This window comes from Piliocolobus tephrosceles, chromosome 8 (genome assembly GCF_002776525.5).
Source record: "Piliocolobus tephrosceles isolate RC106 chromosome 8, ASM277652v3, whole genome shotgun sequence".
Classification (NCBI taxonomy): domain Eukaryota; kingdom Metazoa; phylum Chordata; class Mammalia; order Primates; family Cercopithecidae; genus Piliocolobus; species Piliocolobus tephrosceles.
Window position 1 is genome coordinate 64637960 of NC_045441.1, and position 21849 is coordinate 64659808.

The window sequence follows — 21849 nt, forward strand, 5'->3', positions numbered from 1 at the left end:
GTTTTGCTACTTTTATTGTCTTAAGGAAGGCATACTGTGGTTGGTTGCTGCCCCTCCGGTCTGAACTGCAGAGTAAACACAAAGAGCAGAGCTGTCACAGCCCTGCAGCTTGGAACAGTTACCTCAGCCATGTCACAACTATGTGAGTGAGAAGTGAAAGTTTATTGCTGCATGCCACTGAGCTTTTTGTTTGTGCATATTTGTTACTCAGCAAAAATTGACTGTTACATATGGAGAAACATATTAGAATAGTTAAATGAACAATAATTGTCTACAGGGAGGACAAAATGGAGTGAAGGGAGTGGGGTGGACTTTTTTTCATAATTGACTTTGTAGAGATATTTGGGTCTTAAACCATGTGCGTGTGTGACTGATAAAAGCATAAGCCAAAAGTTAAGATAATAAAACAGATTACGAGTTATTGTGGTTAGGGTTTGTAAAGAAGATCTAATGGATGGACAAGGAAGTTGGGGTGCTACTAATAAAATTATTCATGCCATTAACCATAGTCTCCTTGTTGATAAGAGTAGTCTAAGAAAATAGGTTTTCTAACCAAGAGCAATTGGAGGTTTCATGGGGTTGGACACCTCAGTGAGGTAAAAGGGCTCGGTTAGGAGTAAGGAGGAGAGATGATGGATGGAGCTTCCAGTTAGAGACTATGTTGACAATGAAAATTCCAGAGGAGCCATGAGAGAAGTAAAGCCAATTTTCCAGGTTGATTACAGTAACCAGTTGGTCAAGTGAAGATAAGGGTCAAATCACAGTTGTTAGAATGATTATTATCAAAAAGACTAGAGGAATAACAAGTGTTGGTGAGGGTGTGGACAAAAGAGGACTTTGATTCTCTGTTGATGGGGATATAAATTGGTATAGCCATTAAAGCAAGCAATGAGGAGGTTCCTCAAACAATTGAAAATAGAACTAGCATATAATCTAGCAATTTCACTTATGGATATGTCCCAAGGAAATGAAATAAGTGCCTCACTTCCATATTCATTGAAACATCACTGATGCATTGTTCACAGTAGTCGAGATATGGAAAAAAACCCTGTGTCCGTTGATGAATAGATAGAATGTGATCACACGTGCACCCACTGGAATGTTACTTAGCCACAAAAGAAGGAAATCCCACTATTTTTAACAGCATGAGTGAATCTGCCCTTTTTCTAAATGGACATTAGGTATAAGAAAAAGCAGAAGGAGAAGATGGTGCGTATTGTCAGAGCAACCCTCAATCTCCCTGCAGAGAAAGTAGAACGCCTCTACACAACCGTTAGATGTTATTGATCAGCATCTGGGAACTTTTAAACCTCAATTTTTAGGGTTAACCATTTACATCTATAACCAGTAATTATTTAGACTTTATGAAGAACTTGTCATAAACTAGATACTATGCCAGGTACATCAGATGTGCTGTTATGTTTGTTTTTTATAATAACTTTTATATTCCATTCCCCAATGTGGAAGAAGCTGAGAGACAGATTGAATAGCTTGTCCAGAGTCTGACAACTTGTTACATGGCAACACCATGGTTGGAACCCAAATCTATTTGACTTCTGTGTCCATGCTCATAATCAATTGGTAATGGTGCCTCATATTCATGAGAATGCATGTACACTTTTATTAAGCAAATCCTATTTAAGGACATGTTATAAATTGTAATGTATAGTTTGTACATTCCTTTAAATTACTATTAGAAAAAACTAAGCTGATTGGCTTGTGAGAAAACGAATACCCTGTGTTTATCATGATGGTAGCCAGACCTAAAATTTTATAATATAGCGATAATACATAGGTATTATTTTTACAATGGGTGTTTAGATTTTTAAATAACTTACTATTTTTCTATTAGAGATGGTGTCTCACCCTGCATTGCCCAGGTTGGAGTGAAGAGGTGTGATTGTGGTTCACTGCAGCCTCGGACATCTGGGCTCAAGCAGTTCTCCTGGCTCAGCCTTCTGAGTAGCTTGGACTATAGGTACACACCCCAACACATGACTAATATTTTACCTTTTTTTGTAGAGAGTCACTTTGTTTCCCAGGCTAGTCATGAACTTCTGGCCTCAAGTGCTGATCCCACCTTAGCCTCTCAAAGTGCTGGGATTACAGGCATGAAACACCACATCTGGCCAGTTGTTTAAATTTTAAATGATCTGTAACTTAAATATCACCAGAACATGAGACTGATTTGTTGGAAATATTAAATATATATGTTCAGAAACAAAACCATAAGTCTTATTTATAAGCATGTTTTTCAGGAATATAACATGTTTTACTACACAGGACATACAGCTTAAACATTACATAACATGACAATAACTTTTTTGGGCAAGAACTAATAAAAGAATAGTATATACATGACAAAGGGTACAAAAATAAAGTCTTCATGCCAACCCTATCCTCTTCTGTCTCCCAGAGATAACCCATTTCTTCTGAGAGCTTTTGTTCATTCTTAACCTTTCCTACCTGGTTTCTCATTCTGCCACCTGCACAGCAATCATCTTGAGGTTTTTCTTCACCACTGTCCTAGCAATTCCCTTTGTTGCTCTTCTATATAGGATATCTGTATCCCATGTCATTGTCTCATTTTTCTCTCTCCCAGTTTTATAGAGGACCATATCATACTATAGTTTCCTGAAAAAGAGTGCATGGGGCACTTCTGGTTTCTTGCCTGGCATGTAGGGAACTTAGGAGTTGTTATTCCATCTTACAAGTAAAATATTGAACAACCAAAAAATAAACTTTTCATATCTTTCAGAGGGTTGAGGTCACAGGGCAAATTGCTGTCCCTGAAACTGGAGAGACAGACAGGTGACTACAGAGAATCACAATTTACCAGAGCAGAAATCTCCTTGGGAAATAGTGACAAGGTAGGAAAACCTAAATTACAATTGAAGAATTGCTAGAGATTCAGTATAGACAAGTGTGAGTTAGCTTCAGGAGGACCCAGTCAAAGGGGAGCCCCCACAGTCTTATGAGTTTTACTTCCAGGAGCTTGACCAGGTTCTTAAAATGGGTACTGGAGAAAAATCTTATTGTGCTTCCTATGGGGGAAGGGAAAAAACCATTGTGAAAAATGCTAGAGCATTCTGTTCTTAACGAGGAGGCCCACCCTCAAAAATTGTTTTATAAGGGCCTAAACTATTGCCCCTACCTAACCCCAGCCTTTCCCACTCAACTCCATCCCACTCTAGTCATCCTCTGGGGAGAGGGGGAGAACTGAGAAAGTGAAAGCACAGGTCCGATTTACCTTAGTTTCTTTTACCCAGTAATCATGTCCAGCTATCAAGGAAAATTTATGAAGTGTAAGAAATAGTGAGCATAAGAACCAGACCCAGATATGGCAACATTGAAATTACCCAACTGGGAATTTAAAACACCTATGATTAATATGCCAAGGGCTCTAATAGTTAAAGTAGATAGCAACAAGAACAGATGTAGGCAGTGAAAGCAGAGAGATGGAAATGGAAAGAACCAAAAAGAAATGCTGGAGATCAGAAACACTATCATAAAAATGAAGAATGCCTTTGATGCCTTATCAGTAGACTAGACACAAATAAGGAAAGACTATCTAAACTTGAGTGTATATCTTCACAGAAATTTGCAAAACTGAAAAGCAAATAGAAAAAGATGGAAAAAAATAACAGAATATCCAAGAATCATGGGCAACTATAGAACACATAACACACATATAATGAGCATACCAGAAGAAGAAAGGAATGGAAGCAATATTTGAAGTAACAATGACTGGAAATTTCTCCAAATCAGTGTTAGAAACCAAACCAAAGATCCAGAAACCTTCAGGAATACCAAGTATAAATTCCAAGTAAACTACACTTAGGCATATTATGGTCAAACTACACAAAAGCAAAAAATAAGAAAAATATACTGAAAAGATAAACACCTTACCCATAGAATTACATCTGACTTCTCTTCAGTAGCCATGCAGGCAAGAAGAAAATAAAATATTTAAAAAATGTTTGCATGAGGAAACCTACCACCCTAGAATTCTGTTCCCTGCAAAATTATTTTTTTCAAAAGTAAAGAAGGAATGGACTTTCACAGACAAACAAAAATGGAATTTTTTTTTGCCAGTAGACCTGCCTTGTAAAAAATGTTCAAAATCTTCAGAAATTTATGTAGGTCAGAAACATGGATCTACATAAAGGAAAAACTTCAGTTGAGGAGGCAGTGAAGGTAAAATTTATTTTCCTGAATCTAATAGGTAAGTGTGTTCAAAACAATAATAGCAACAATGTATCTGATTGTGTGCTTACATAGCGAAATGAATGACAATGACATAAGGGATGGGAGGAAGTAATTAGGATTGTTTTATAAGACACTTGCCCTATTCACCAAGTGGCACACCATTATTGGAAAGTGGTCACAGATTAGTTGTAAAAGTATATTGCAAAATCTAGGACATTTACTAAAGGGGCATTACATAATGATAGAAGGGTCACTCTTCCAAGGACATAGAATAATGCTTAATGTGTACTCATCTAACAATAGACCATCCTTATATGTGAGGCAAACACTAATAGAATTGCAAGAAGAGAAAGGTAAATGGACAGATCTTGGTTAAAGACATACTTGACCCCAATGACACTATCAATCAACTGAGTAAAATTGACATCTAGTTCATTCACAAACAGCAGATTACACATTATTCTCATGCTCATGTGGAACATTCAACAAGATAGACCACTTTTTGGGCCATAAAACACACCTTAACAAAGTTAAAAGAGCAGAAATAACACAAGCCCTATTCTCAGACTTCAATGAAATTAAACTAGAAACAACAATAACAAAGGTACCTGGAAAATCCAAAAATACTTGGAGACTAAACAACACACTCTTAAATAACACATGTAAAAAAGAAATCTCAGAACTATATTTTGAACTAAATAAAATGGAATGCACCAAAATTTTGGAATGCAGCAAGGACAGTGCTTAAAGGAAAAATGATAGCATTGAATGCATATGTTCAAAAAGAAAGACCTAAAATCAATCATGTAGGCTTCCATTTTAGGAAACTAGAATGAAGAAGAGCAGATTAAGCAGAAGAAAGCAAATAAAAATTGGAGCAGAAATAGATGATATTGATAATAGGAAGTCAGTAGAGAAATATCTACCAGACCAAAATCTGGTTCTTTGACAAGATGAAATAGATCAGCCAAGCTAAGAAAGAATACACAAATTAACATCAGTAATGGAAATGTGGACATTACTACAGATCCCATGAACTTTAAAAGGATAATAAAGCAGTATAATGAACAACTCTGTGCCTAAAAACTTAGTAACTTAGATGAAATGGACCAGTTCATTGAAGGACACAATAGCCCAAAATCATATAGGAAAATTAGGAAATCTTAAGGCAGCATCTGTTAAATACATTGAGTCAATAATTAACAACCTAATATATAAAGTACTAGACTTAAACTCTTGCAGCTGATCATTTGGCCAGTGTAAGCATCTGCCTGCCTGTGTCCCTTGAGAGTACTATTTTAAGGAGAAGGTGCTTTGTGGAACAGAAGGGATTTTTCACTACTGAGCCTTCCCCTATTCCTTCTGCAGAGACAATGGGGAAAATATATTTGATAAAGTTTTAGTGGGAACTGAAAAAGGCACATCACATAAAAGTATGACCTTTATCTTTTGCAGTAGAATTAAGTTTCATTGACTAAGAAGCAAAGAAGGATGAAAACACCAAAGGTCCCAAAGAACTTAATACAATAAAACAAAACCATAATATTCCTGTTTTGAGAACTAGTGCTGATCAGAAACTCTGAAGGGGTATGGACATTGAGGTAAGGGAAGCAGGTTGTTCTAAATTTCTGGCAAAGACAGTAACAGGATTTGGAAGTGAGCTCACGAAGTCTGCTCTGTTGACCCAGTGGACCTCCCTCCCTTCCTCCCTCCCTCTGTTCCAAACCAAGATAACAGCATAGCACAGTGAATTATGGATTAGGGACTGTTCGCCTGGGGCAGACCTGGATTTGAACCCCAGCTCTGCTACTAACTAGCTGGGTAACCTTGTTACACAACCTCCCTAAGCTTTAGCTTCCTCACTTATCAAAGGGGATTGTTTTTTTTTTTTTTTTTTTTTATTATACTTTAAGTTCTAGGGTACATGTGCATAACGTGCAGGTTACATATGTATACATGTGCCATGTTGGTGTGCTGCACCCATCAACTCGTCAGCACCCATCAATTCATCATTTATATCAGGTATAACTCCCCAATGCAATCCCTCCCCCCTCCCCCCTCCCCATGATAGGCCCCAGTGTGTGATGTTCCCCTTCCCGAGTCCAAGTGAGCTCATTGTTCAGTTCCCACCTATGAGTGAGAACATGCGGTGTTTGGTTTTCTCTTCTTGTGATAATTTGCTAAGAATGATGGTTTCCACCAAATAAATCCTCTGAGCCCTGCGGGTCATACCTGCTCTATTATTTTAATCTATCTTCAGTTGAGTCTGGCAAAGACCAGGTCAGATACTGGCACAATATTGGAAATGATTCCAGCTTGTAAAGAAAAATAAAGGAATGCAATGAAAAAAAAAAAAAAAAAAAGAATAAAGTACTAGACTTAGGCGGGTTCACTGGTAATTTCTACCAAACTTTTAAGAAAGAAATTATACCAACTCTCTACAGTTTCACCAGAAGATAGAAGCAAAGGGAATACTTCCTTAACTCATTCTGTGATACCAGAATTACCCTAATTCAATAAACCATACAAAAAGATGTTACAAGGAAACTATGGTCAATCTTTCTCATCAATGTAGAGATGTCATGGTCCTAATCAAAATATCACCAAGCTGAATTCAACAATGTACTAAAGCAAAACCCCACAATTACTGGGATTTATCTCAGATACACACAAGACTGGTTCAAAATTCAAAATCTAATGTATTTCCTCACATCAACATGCAGAAAGAGAAAAATCACATGATCATATTAATGGATACAGAAACAGCATTCGACATAATACAACACTCATTTATGATAAATTTCTGAAAATGAGAATGAGATCTTTCTTGATTTAAAAAAATACCCACAAAACACCTGCAACTAACATTATTAATGGTGAGAAAATCAGGAGCTTTCCTGGTAAGATCAAGAACAAGACAAGGATATGCCTTCTCAGTGCTCTTTTTCAACACTGTCCTGGAATTTCTAGCTAATAAAAGAAGGAAATGAACTAAGTATTGTGATTGGGAAGGAAGAAATCATTTTTCACAGATGACATGATTGTCTGTGTGGAAAATCTGAAAACATTGACAGAAGTTATGGAATTAGTGGACAGTAATAGAAAAGTTGCAGGCTATGAGGCTAATAAAAGCCCAAAAGTTGCAGGCTATGAGGCTAACAAAAGCCCATTGCTTCTGTTTGTACCAGCATGAACATGTGTAGTTTGAAAATAGAAATAAATTACTCTTTACATTAGCAACCCCCAAAATGATACTTGGGCATAAATCTAACAAATTGTACAAAACCTTTTTGAGGAAAACTGCAAAACTCTGAAAGACTTCAAAGAACTACTTAAACTTATTCTAAAGTTTATCTGAAGAGGCACAAGACCTAAAATAGCTAACACAATATTGAAAGCAAAGAATGAAGTTGGAGAACTGATGCTACCTGACTTGAAGAGTTACTATAAAGTTGCAGAAACTGTGGCTGTGTGGTATTGGCTTAAAGAATAGATAAATGGATCAATGGAATGAAATAAAGACCCCAGAAATAGAATCACATAAATGTAATCAATTGGTCTTTGGCAGAAAAACAAAGGCAATACAATATAGCAAAGATTTGCTGCCTTTTCAACCAAATGTTGTTGGAACAACTAGACAACCACATGCCAAAAATAAATCTAGGGACACACTTTCAACCTGCTGCAACCATTAATTCAAAATGGATCAGACCTAAATGTAAAACTTAAAATGCAAATATGAAGTGACAGTCACTTTAAAAGACAGTTTGGCAGCATCTTACAAAACATACTCTTCCTGTAATCCCAGCACTTTGGGAGGCCGAGACAGGCGGATCACGAGGTCAGGAGATCGAGACCATCCTGGCTAACATGGTGAAACCTCGTCTCTACTAAAAATACAAAAACTAGCCGGGCGAGGTGGCGGGCGCCTGTAGTCCCAGCTACTTGGGAGGCTGAGGCAGGAGAATGGCGTAAATCCAGGAGGCGGAGCTTGCAGTGAGCTGAGATCCGGCCACTGCACTCCAGCCCGGTGACAGAGCGAGACTCCGCCTAAAAAAAAAAAAAAAAAAAAAATACTCTTTACCATAAGACCCAAGTGAGTTATGTCCACATTAAAACCCTGCACGCTAATGTTTATAGCAACTTTAGTCATAATTGCCAAAACTGGAACCAACATAAATAGCTTAGGTGAGGGGATAAACAAAGTATGGTACATCAAGATGATGAAATATTATTCACTCCTAAAAAGAAATTAGCTATAAAATCACCCAAAGGGAATTTAAATGCATATTTTGGTGTGAAAGGATCCAATGTAAAACAGCTAAATATTCTATGATTGTAGCTATGTATTTCTGGAAAAGACAAACTATGGAGGCATTAAAAGGATGAGTGGTTGCACGGGGTTGGGGGCAGGAGGTATGTATAGATGGTACACAGAAATTTCACTACAGTGAAACTACTCTATGATAACTACAGTGATGGATGTATATCATTGTACACTTGTGAAAACTCATAGAAGGTATAATACCGTGTATGGGTCATAATGTAAATTATGGGCTTTGAATGATAATGATGTGTCAATGTAGGTTTATGTGTTTACAAGGTTTCAATAGTAGGAGAGGTCATGTGTATGTGGGGGCTTGAGGGTATATGGAAATCTTTACCTTTTGCTCCATTTTGCTATGAATCTAATATTTAAAGTCTTAAAAACTGTAGGAAAGAAAACAACGCATGGGTAATAAAATTCCTATGATACTTTGAATGTGAGGAAAAGTTCATATTCTGCCCTCAAACTTCATAGCTCTCCTGGGAGTAGAATTCTATGTTTAAAATCATTACCCCAAGAATTGTAAATAATTTGCTTCTTTGTTCTAAGTTTTATTGTTTCTATGAAGTCCCAACTCATTTGGATTACAGCTTGTTGGTAAGATAATTTTTGTTAAGTGGGTTTGGCATACTTTCACCTCACCCATTAGCTTCCATACTCTATAATTTCTCTTAATCTGGAAATTCAATGTTTTTGATCTTTGGAATATCTTGAATTATTTAGTTGTTTTTGTCTATCTTTTTCTGTTTTTCCTGAAATTTTGATATTTTTATTTAGATATTTGACTTTGTCGATGAGTCATACGACTCATTCCTTTTCCGCCTTTTTAAATGTTACTCTGTCACTTGATTTCAAATTCTTTATCTTCCTAGATCTATTAATAGTTTTTTAAAAATTACAGTTTTGAAATTCTCAAGTGCTTTTTTTTTTTGCCATTTTGGTCTTTCATGTTACAGTCTTTCCTTGGATGACAGTTTAATATGGGTTTTCTGCTCATGTTTAACTGGGGACTGGTTAGACTTGGTGAGTTTTCTACTTGGGGTGTGTTGACTGTGCATTTCTCTGTAACATAACTTGATTGGACTTGCTTTTTGGGGGATCTCTGATAAGTGTCCTTAGGGCTTTTGCCTTGGCAGAAGGCTGTTAGACACTATTTTGGGGGGGCCAAGTTTGGGGAGGCAGATGGTTTTCAGTGTCTGTATGTTTGCATGTGTGTTTCTCATGTGATCAATGATATCATTATAACTATAATCCTCCCCATGGTGAATCACAAATGTCAAAACATTTTGTGCAATACCCTCTCTCATTCATTAACTTTCTTGTCTAAAATAATCTTGCTAGTTGCTTTGTGTTTGTTCCACCTGTTCTTTTTCTCACTTTTCTGTTGGCCTTTGGATTAATTTACTATGTTTTATGATTTCATTTTATCAACACTATTGATTTTTTTAACTGAAATTTTATTTAGCAATTGACTTGAGTTTAGAATATACATCTAATGACAGTCTCCTTCAAATAATATTAGTTATGGGCACCCAATAGGAGATCACAAGAGAGGAGCCTGCATGTGTTTATGAACTCCTTTTGTGACTGTGGGTCCCAGAGGTTTTATATTCTCTCAGTAGCTTCCGTTTGATCTTTACCAATTTTTGAAGTTTTTAGCTTTCTTCTTACCTGACTGCATGGCACCCAATGTCTCTTCCTCTTGTGCTCTGACTTAGGTGTGCTGCTAATCGCATCTTCTCTCCCTTCAGGGTGGGGAGACATGTCTTTCTTAGGTTTAAGGCTCCTAGGTTGTCCTGTGACTTCAGCTCTGAAGGGTTGAAGAAAAGATTATACTTTTATGGTTTATTTTGCATTTTCTTTTGTTCAGAGATGAGCACTACTTTTTGCAGTTTTCTATATCCTAGACAAAAGTAGAAACCCAGGTTGGGTGCAGTGGCTCACTCCTGTAATCCCAGCACTTTGGGAGGCCTATGCAGGAGGAGTGTTTGAACCCAGGAATTTGAGACCAACCTGTGTAACATAATAAGATCTTCTATCTAGAAAAAATAAAAAATTATTAGCCAGGCATGGTAACATGAACTTGTGTACTCAGCTTCTTGGGAGGCTGAGGTAGGAGGATTGCTTGAGGCCAGGAGATAAAGGCTGCAGTGAGCTGTGTTCATACCACTCCACTCTAGCCTGGGTGACAGAGTGAGAGCCTGTCTCAAAAAAAAAGTCATCAATATTCCTGATTAAAATGTTTAGACTTTAATTTTTTACTAAGTATACTTTTTTCTTTTTTTTGAGATGGAATTTTGCTCTTGTCACCTAGTAGTGCAATGCTGCGATCTCTGCTCAGTGCAACCTCTGCCTCCTGTATTCAGGCAATTCTCTTGCCTCAGCCTCCCAAGTAACTTGAATTACCGGCATCTGCCACCATGCCCGGCTAATTTTTGTATTTTTAGTAGAGACAGGGTTTCACCATGTTGGCCAGCCTGGTCTCGAACTCCTGACCTTAGGTGATCCACCTTCCTCGGTCTCCCAAAGTGCTGGGATTACAGGCGTGTACCATCGTGCCCAGCCAAGCATACATTTTTTGAACTGACTGCTAAGAAAGATTTTCTTGCAAAAAATATGAAAATCTCAGTTGTAATATTAGCCTATTTAATAACAAATTGAGACTAGTCTAAGATTGCCCAGCCTCCATTTTCTGTATAGATTTCAAATGTACTTAACCTATAATTGTCCATGTTTCCCTTTGACACTGGTGACTGGAATCCTAAAGGCATCATGCAATTTGCAGGCTTTTGCACTCTTGGCTAGGACAGTGCCTGGTGGCACTGTGGGTGGGAACACAGCATCAAGTATGTTTCATACCACTACCTGAGATAGGAAGTACCTGTTTCTATGGACTCCTCTCAATATGGCACGTGTGAGTACTTTTAAGGCAATCCAGGGGTGTGTTTGATATTTTGCCCCTCTGGAGTGACTCAGAAAGAGTCAATGTTATTGCTAGTCATTTTTAAGATTTAACCATATGTTAGAGAGGACTTCGTTTATTGTACATACATCTCAATCACAAACAACTACACGTGGTACGGATGTTGGAAGTACAAAACAAAGGTTTACCAACACTCATCACAACTTATTTGAATATAACTACTGTTCATAGTAGTCTTTTAAGGATACATACATATATGTTGTTTTGTGTAGAATATATAAAAATAGAAGGTATAAACTGGGACTCTTGTGGTCAAATTAAGACTCTATGCATATCTGGTTATATTTTGTTCACTAATTTTACAAATCACTACAGTTAGAATTTTGTAACCTCCAGTGTAATAAAACAGCTTTGGCAAGGGGTGCTTGATGCCATGTTCATATTTGTTGCCTTCCTGCAATCCTTACATGGATATGCTTTCTAAAATAAGTCTTGGCTGGGCATGGTGGATCCAGTCTGTGCGACAGAGCAAGACTCTGTCTCAAAAAAAAAAAAAAAAAAAAAAAAAAAAAAAAATTAGTCTACCAAATGTCTCAAACCTCCATAACTTTGCATGGCACCTTTTGATTTAAACATAATCCCCCTCGTTCAGTTTTATTCTACTGTTGGAGGTCAAGCCATCTCCTCTGATAGGCCTTCCTGATGCCCTCACATAGAATTAAGTATTTTATCCACTGAGAATGGATAAAATGTCTACCTCTAGACATTCTTCTAGTGCTGCATCTATCAGGTTCTGTTACAAACTGTTTGTTAGATGCCAGCCTCCCCTTCTAGACCCGAGTTCCTTGAGGGCCTAATACATGTGTCATTTACCTTTATATATCTGGTACTTAAAATAGAACTTGGAGATAGGATAGGTACCTTGAGTATTGTTCAGCTGAATTGGATTATTACTTGGTTATTTTAATGGCTCTGCTTAAAATGCTAAAAATTGTTTTATTTTTACTGAATTTATATCTTTACACTTTTTCTCACAATGAAAGACTAAATGTTCCATGTTTATAAACAAAATGTAAATAATTAAAAGATATTGATATTTTAATTATTAAAACAAGAGAACTGTGACCTGCAAATGACCTGATATAAATACAAGATATGAAATTAAGATATATATTTATCAACAGTTATGATAATCCTCAGCTATACCTTCAGGCATTTTATAAACATGTTTGGAAAGGTAACTTTTAAGCATAGGAAACCAAGTTTTACATTTATTTTACACCTAGAACTACTGAGGAATCTCAAAACTCATATGATTGCACTATTCCTATGCTTCATGTGATGATTGCAGTATTCCTATTCACTGTTTTGTTTTTAGCTAATGGGGATGTTATAACTCTATCAGTAGCTGATTAAATAGTTTGAGCCCTCTAGGCTCTTCCTTTGTTTGCAATTGATTATGAAATAAAAGCCTTAGTTTTACTTAAAATCGTGTTTTAGCTTAATTTTTTGTTGTTGTTGTTGTTTCTACACCAGTGTACTGACTATGACTTGGAATTTGGAACTGAGTGTTTGCAATTGGCCCTAAAATACTGTCGCACTAAAGCCAAACTCGTAGAAGGATCACCAGACCTCTGGAAGGTAAGAGGGATGATACCTTGCTTGGGTTCTTTTCTGTGCTTTTATGTGTTTGTGTGGGTGTACATTTAAAACCAGTAGTGCATTGAGTGGGAGTTAAGGGAATCTCACGGGTTTACTGAATCATCAATGTGTAGTATCCCTTCTATTGCTTGGCTTCAAGAAAATTCACTTGGAGATAATTTACTCAGACACATCTCATTTTAACCTGTGATTGGTTTATTCACTTTTTTCTTTTTCTTCCTCTCTGTAGATAGTTTTATTAGTCTGATCTCACATTGATATAAAGAAATACCTGAGATTGAGTAATTTATAAAGGAAAGAGGTTTAATTGGCTCATGGTTCTGCAGGCAGTACAGGAAGCATAGCAGCTTCTGGGGAGGCCTCAGGAGGCTTCCAATCATGGCAGAAGGCAAAGGAGGAGTAAGACACTTTGAGGTCTCACTCACTTGCAGAACAGCTCCAAGGTGGAAATCTGCCCCCCATGATCCAATCACTCCCATCAGGTCTTACCTGCATTGTTAGAGATTACAATTCCACATGAGATTTGGGCAGGGACACAGATCCAAACCATATCAATAGCCTTTTTTTTTTTTCTTCACTCAGTTGGATTAAAGCTACACCTTTGCCTGCAGTATCAACATTTCCTTTCAGGCCCTGGGTGGTTGCTCCAACTTAACTGGGTTAAAAGGATATCTGCAACAGTTCTGACCTAGTGGGGGTAGTGGCTGGATCCACTCTCTTTCCCACTGTGAGGAATTAGACTGTTTCCTGTGGCAGGGCCCAGCTCCTTTAATGGCTAACTTACTTTTTTTTTTTTTTTTTTTTTTTTTTTTAATGGAGTTTCACTCTTCTTGCCCAGACTGGAGGGCAATGGTGCTGTCTCACTTCATTGCAACCTCCACCTCCTGATTTCAAGCGATTCTCCTGTCTCAGCCTCCCAAGTAGCTGGGATTATAGGTTCCTACCACCACACCTGGCTAATTTTTGTATTTTTAGTAGAGATGGGGTTTCACCATGGTGGCCAGCCTAGTCTTGAACTCCTGACCTCAGGCTATCTGCCCGCTTCGGCCTCCCAAAGTACTGGGATTACAGGTGTGAGCCACCACGCCTGGCCTAACCTCTTTTGGAGGGAATAGAGTACTTATTACAAACAAGATAATGGCACTATCATACTGCAGCTTCTTATCAAGGCCAGGGATGGTTTAGAGTGTGTTCTTCGTTTCATTAGTTGAATTGAACAGGACATTTGGAAATAAGAGTCTGGAAATAAGAAATAAGTACATTTGGAAATAAGATTATTTCATAATCTTGAAATACATACTGCTGCTTTTGAAATACTGCTTGTAGTCTTTGGAAATCTTTATGAAACAGCCATCAAAATCTGATTAGTAAAGATTCATTCTAATTGAGTCTATAAGCATATTTCCTTACTGATTTTTAAAACAGAAAGCCCTATAAGTTGATCAGTTATTTTGCACAGCAACGTGATCAGCCTCACTGCATGCTAAGATGGTCTTAGGATAATCTTAAATATTTAAAATGTTGAATTCTAAGACTCCAAAATATTGACATGTTTGAATTATTGCCTGGTAGAGAAAATTTATGCGGTAGAGAAAATTCATGCAGTATTACTCTTCATTTAAGGACAACCTAAAATGCCTGCCTGCTGGGTTGATGACAACCAGCAGGCAAACGTTTTATTCATCCTTTTCTATATATGGCTCAGTGATATTAATTATGAGGATTTTTGGCAATTACCAATTAGATGCTTCATTAAAGATCCTGACCCACATTTCTTTGGAACTACTTCGGCTGTCTGGCAGGCCTAATTTGAAGACGAAGAAAAAATGTGGAAACTCTTAAGGCGTTTTATTGCTACTGACATGTCAATAATCCCTTGTCTCACTTTTGACATCTTTGGGGCTATGATTATTTACCTCTTGTGCGTGTTCAGAGCCTTCATCACCTTTGTAAAGCACTATTGAGATCTGTGGATGAAAGGGAAGCAGCACATTGCTCTCTGAATGTTACATTCCGTCTTCAGTGTTTTCTTTTTGTGGGGTGTTCATATTTCTCTGTTCTCTCCAGCAAGAGTGTTAGTCCTCAGGTATGTCTTGATGCTCTGCTCCCCTTTTATGTGCAACAAATATTAGTGCATGGTAACCTGATTGGCCTTTCCACACAGTGCTTCTCTTGGTTCCACTGGTGAGTCCCTTTTTAGGGATGTTGTTATGGGTTCAACTATTCCCTAAAAAGGTGTGTTCAATTCCTAATCTGTGGCACCTGTGAATGTGACCTTATTTTGAAATAGTGTCTTTGCAGATATAATCCAGTTAAGATGAGGTCCTGCTGGAGTAGTGTAGGCCCTAAAGCCAACATGACTAATATCTGTACAAGAATAGAAGAGACACAGATATAGGGAGAAGGCCATGTGATAATGGAGGTGGATATTGGAGTGATGCATCTGCAAGCCAGGGGTTGCCAGCCATCACTGGAAGCTAGGAAGAGGCTGGAAAGGATTCTTCCCAAAAGCCTTCAGAGGGTCCTACTTGTATCTTGATTTGAGATGTCTAATCTCCAGACCATGAGAGAATATAAATATTTCTGTTTTTTGTTTGTTTGTTTTTAGACTGAGTCTTGCTCTGTCACCAGGCTGGAGTGCAGTGGCACAATCTTGGCTCACTGCAACCTCTGACTCTTTTGTTCAAGCGATTCCCTTGCCTCAGGCTCCCTAGTAGCTGGGACTACAGGTGTGCACCACCACGCCTAGCTAATTTTTGTATTTTTAGTAGAGACGGGGTTTCACCATGTTGGCCAGGATGGTCTTGATCTCCTGACCTTGTGATCCACCCATCTCGGCCTCACGAAGTGCTGGGGTTACAGGCGTGAGCCACCACGCCCAGCCAAATTTCTGTTGTTTGAAGCCTGCCAATTTGTAGTAATTCACTGTAGCAGGCCTGGGAAACACATGCCGAAAGGGCGAGGTCCCCTAGAAACCAGCATCATAGCATCACTTTCGACATGGAAGGGAAGTAGAGAACTTTACTCTTATGAATGAGATTGGAATAATGCCATGCTTCAAAGGGAGCTTGGACCCTAAAAGGCCTGTCATGCTCTGGATTGGGGAAAATGTCTTACAGATAGACGTTATGAGGGTTTTTGGTTTGTTTGTTTTTTAGTATCACATTTTTTTTCCCTGTTAAGTGAGGTGATACTAGAATGCAAATATTGCAGTTTTTTTTCAGGGTCCCTATTTTCTCTTTCTGCCTCTTGTCTCATCTTTGACTTCTCTTTTTGGTATTTTCATAGCTAATTATTTAACCCCTTTTGATAACATTGTAAGATTTGTCATTAGGCTTTTACTTTAATTTTGTAATCTTATTTTGTATGACGAGAGTATTTGTTTTACACAACAGTGGAGTTTATGCTTTGAAATTAGTGTCCTATTTCTACATTAACTCCAAAGATGCTGGACTCAGATGGCATGGCCATGCACTTGAAACATGATTAAAAATCTGACAGTAAAATACACATTTGGACATAGTTGAGGCATTTTATTACCATGGAACAACGCAAAGCAAAGGAGGATTCTGAAACATGGAGCAATATACCTTCCCTTTCCCCTCAAAAGTCAGGGAGTTCACTTCGCACTGCTTTAAAGAGTGACTTGAAATTTCTGAGGAATGCATGTGGTACTAGAATTTCAGTAGTAGAATTTCAGTTGCCACCAGAAATCCCAGGAAGATTATTTTGTATTTTATTTTATTTAATTAATTTATGTTTTTGGGATGGAGTCTTGCTCTGTCGCCCAGGCTGGAGTGCAGTGGCAAGATCTCGGCTCACTGCAACCTCTGCCTCCTGGGTTCAAGTGATTCTTCTGCCTCAGCCTCCTGAATAGCTAGGACTATAGGTGCATGCCACCATACATGGCTGATTTTTGTATTTTTAGTAGAGACAGGGTCCCACTGTGTTGGCCAAGCTGGTCTGTATTTTGTATTTTATAAATATGTTTTGGTAAAAGTAAAAAGTAAACATTCTGGCTTGATGTCACCTTCCTGTGCTAGCTCTTCTGGGGTCTGGAGATAATATCAGTATTTTTTTCTTTCAAATACCATGCAGGGTAGAAAATGACCACAGTACCCCACTCCCCCGCAGGGTAATGAGCACTGAGGAGTACAGAACTGGTTCTGGGAGTAGAGATCAGCTGTCATGCTTCCCTGGAGTAATCTTGCTTTGACAGGCCCAAGTAAACACTCTTATTTTGATGAGATTTCATCTAGTCTGCGTAACAACTTGAGTCCCTTTAATTTAGAGTTGTACCATATTTTTGACCCCATGTACTTTTAATTAGCTTGGTCTCTTACTACACTGTACAGGCTTAATTGAACAGACGTCTTGTTTCTAAATGTCAAAACTGTCTTTAAGCCATACGAGGTTGATAACCAGTTACTGAAGAAATTTAACCACTGTGTTCCATTGTCTGAATGTGTTTTTTTAGGAGTTTCTGGAGTTTTTGTATAATCACAATATTATTGGAATGAATGACTTTTGAGGATTCCTTTTGTTGGGGAATAGACTTTTTTTTTTAGATCCAAGTATTTCAGCATCTGTTTAAAAACCAAAGAAACAAAATAGTCTCTATTTGGTTTTTGTAACTTCAAAAACACAATATGGTGAAATTGTTTCTCTTCAGATATTTTTATATAGCTATCCAGCATTTTATATAAGTGTCCAGAAAAGAATATTTTCTACACGTATATGATTGGTAAGGATATAAATTCTGAAAAATCTATACCTAGTAAAGATTCTGTTATCTTTGAAATGTAGGTTTTGCCTATTTATTGTGAAGGGAGAGATGGGAGAACATTATGTGTCATCTTAAGTTATTGAAGATAGTGGCCAACTGGCTGTGTCTGAAAGATTTTTTTTAACTATTTTCTGTCTCAACACAGAAAGAACAACATGTAGACGTGATAGGAATGAGAAATTCCCACCATATTATTACCTTACCGTGTCTATGAAATTGAAGTGTTTATCCTCCAGATTAGCTAACTACTAGATTTGTACAGAAACTTTGTTTAGTGAAGTGGGCTACTACACTTCTATCCAAAATAGATTTCTCTGCTATTCCTTTATCCTGGCAGGTAAATCCTAGACCAAAACTATACCTTACCATCCAGAAATAAAGTAGCAGCTAACTTGGTAACACAGATAAAAAGTTGTTCAGGCAATTCAACCAATCTATTAAAATGTGAAATGCTATATAGTATCTCTTAAACAAGCACATGCCAACCCAAACCAGTGACTTTTGATGTACTTTTAGCCTTATTTTTTTCCTACATAACTAACATACTTCAAAAGCAGTATGACTGGAAAATGTGGTAATTCTCAATTGATGGGTTATTCATTTTTTCCGTCTAACTTTTACAACAATATGGTTTGTCCTTATTTTAATTAAAAAAACCAACAGCCTGATAATGAGTGTTGAAGTTCCTTTTGTTCTGTTAGCATAATCAGTAGGCTTCCTTTGACCTTGCACAATACTCTATAATGAAAAATTACTTAAAAAAATCAGTCCTGTAGTGATGAGAAAGAACTTCAATCCTCTAATTTGCTGGTTTTCAGACTGTGCTCACTAGAGCCTCAGGGGCCACCTGAAGAAGACGAAAGGTTCTGTACCTTTCACCTGTACAGGTGAAATTCCATCCCAACACCTGGCACTCACCTAGTTCAGCTCAGTTTTTCTCTATTTTGTTTGATTCTGCTTCTGTGTGCTATTTCAGCTGAGTTTAGGCATGGTGAGGTAATAATATAGTGGGAATTTCTCAAAATGGGTTTTTAGAACACTTACATCATAAATACCTAGGTACTTGAGTGTAGTTTCTAGGACCTAATAAAAGCTTATTAATACTGTGTCATTATTTACTATGTATTTCAGCTCTGTGATATAGAATTCTGCAACACAGTGCACTTACATGTTCTGTACCTGAGCTCACTGGATGGGGGTCTGTGAAGTATCTGCCATAGGACAGACACATACATTACAAGGAACAGATTACAATTAGAAGGAGGCTGCATATTTTTAAGGAAAGATCATCATTGTTCTTAGGCACATAGTGGTACCCTATAGGCTCTTTTTATTTTATTGACATTTTAATAAAAATCTTACAAGGTGAATCTTACCTAGGTACATACAGATATATGTAATTCAGAAGAAAGTCCCTCTTGACATAAATCGACCTTTCAGAATTATTTCAGCTAATAATGCAACTTAGTGACTTTTTTTGTTATACGGAGACTTCTGCCCTTTTTTTTTTTCTGGTATAAAGCCTAATTTTTATGCAGTCATGTTAACACTTGTTTAAATGCTGCCACATTTTCTTTAAGTATAATACTTGAGTTACATTAAGATTTCAGTAACCACTGCCACATAATATCTTAATTTATTCAAAGATTTAAAAACAAATCAGCCATTTGTAGAAATAGAATATATTTTATGTGAATTTTCTGATGCTTTTCTAATTGAGAAAATGTCAGTATTACATGTTTATAGCTTCTGAAAAATCAAGAATTTCCCTGGGGGCATTATTTTATTGCCTGCACATTCCTTCCTGCTCTGTTAAGTCTAATGAAGTTTATCTGTCCTTTAGGTGACCTACAAACGAGATCTGTATGCGGCTGAATCGATTATTAAGGGTATGTTTGGCCTTATGACTGTCAGTTCCTGTGTTTCAAAAATGTAAGCCAGTTCGGAATTTCTCATGACAGTTTAAATCCCAGCAATCTCGAAAGCAGAAAAGCCTGTAGGCCACTAAGGTCTCTGATATGTTTTTTGAAAATAATTACATTTTATGTTGTTCCATGCTAGTGAAATAGCAGTTATTATGATACCACATTGATTTTAATTTTTATAAAGGAAATACTTTATTAACTTGAGGGAAGTATGGGACATTGATGCTATTAGAAGGAAAATAGCAAAACCTGATTTTAATAATTTTGTAAAGATCTCACTTCATTTTTACTACGAAGAGGGCTGCCCTCTCCCGTTAACAATGTCGTATCAGTACATTAGACAGCATCTTCCATGTGAGAAACATTATTTTTCCTAAATGGAGAAATTAGGCTGGACAGGGTGATTTTTTAAGTTTCTTTTGGGTTCTGACAATGACTGCAATTTTGTAATTGTAGATATCTTAGGTGTGATGACTCTTTTTTAGTTCTTTTTCATCTCTGACTCAAAGATCCCAGCTAAATAGAGGTAGTTTATTTAATAAGCAACAAGTATTTGTTATTTTGCTTAGCACTGTGCAAGGAATGTAGTTAAGATGCACTAGGGACAGTCTTTCTGTATTTTTGTAGCCTGTTATTTAAGTCAGCTTTCTCAGTCTTGGCACTATCTTGGCATTTTAGTCTGGAAAATTCTAAGCTGTGTGGACTATTCTGTGCATTACAAGTGGTTTAGCAGCATGCCTGGCCTCTGCTCACAAGCTGCCAGAAGTACCCATCCCTCACTCCCCTTCCCCTGGTTTTGTCAGTCGAAGATGTTTCCTGATATTGCCAAATGTTCCCTAGGGGGAAAAAAAAATTTCCACTAATAGAGAACCACTGTTTTAAAATATGGACTCCTAGCAAAATCAGAGATGTTCACCTCAATCCTGAAATACATGTGATGCTTTACAGTGTGTTAGTAACTGATTTCTTTGAAAACAGATTATGGCTAGAACTACATGCTCATATTTTCATTGAGAGGTGAACTTCTAAATTTAAACTTTTTTGAAGTTAAAAAATGTACTGAATCTGCATTCTGAGTGCATCAATTTATTAAACAATTTTGGGAAACCCTATTTAACCATCTACGGACTTTACATTCAGAAAATGAAAATCTTTTCTCTGTTCATGATAATGTATTTGTGATTTGCCCTCAAGTTCTTTGTCAAGGATATTTCAAGGATATTTTGTTTTAAACTATTAATGTACTATAACTTATGAATCTGTTTGTGTGTATGTAAACAGATCATTTATAGCTATAAATAAAAATGTTGACATATATTTACATATCAACCAAGCAGTGTGTAAACATTACTCTGGAAAAGTCAGCTGAACCATGATGAGGTTGTCATGTCCTCAATACAAGGAAATATAAAACTCAGTTTGGTTTCTTCACAGAGCTTTTCATGTACTACATAGGAAAAATAGAAATGATTTTTTTTTTTGTTAACAATTAGTAGTTCAACTGGGAAATATAATTTCCTACATATTATCAGAGGCTTCTTAAAATGTAAAAACCTATACTGCAAGTGTTATTGCAGGAGCTATGACTTTGGAAATTGTTTGCAGAAATGGCTTTTATTTATGTAATAGGTTCTGGTCTGCTACTTTCATTTTTAAAGTATTTAAAACATGTTCTACTTTTATTCTTAGGGAAGGTATTTACACAACTCATTTAGGTCAACAAAATTTTAGTTTCTTTATATTTTAGGGTTTGTGTATCTAATAACTTCCCAGGAGATTCTGATGCTTCTGGTACACTTCTAGGATCACTGCTCTGGGGCCTTTCTACTCTGTGAATGCCCTAGACCAGTAGCATTGTGATTACCTGAGAACAAGAATCTCAGCCCCCACCTCATTCAATCAGAATCTACATTTTAACAGGAGCTCTGGTTGATTAGTTTGTACATTAAATTCCAGACATCTTCCTCTAGCCTGCTCCTCAGTCTTTTATAGGTTATTTATTTCTAAATAATATCTA

General features: G+C 37.1%; 1 protein-coding gene across 1 annotated transcript in view; it reads left to right on the forward strand.

Annotated features, from left to right (window-relative positions):
• The window catches only part of CRPPA (CDP-L-ribitol pyrophosphorylase A), a 339038-nt gene that overhangs the window by 97612 nt on the left and 219577 nt on the right, over positions 1-21849 (forward strand). The window contains exons 4-5 of the mRNA XM_023215905.1: positions 12996-13100; positions 19751-19796. Coding sequence (XP_023071673.1) covers positions 12996-13100; positions 19751-19796 — 151 coding nt within the window. The remainder of the gene's footprint in view (positions 1-12995; positions 13101-19750; positions 19797-21849) is intronic.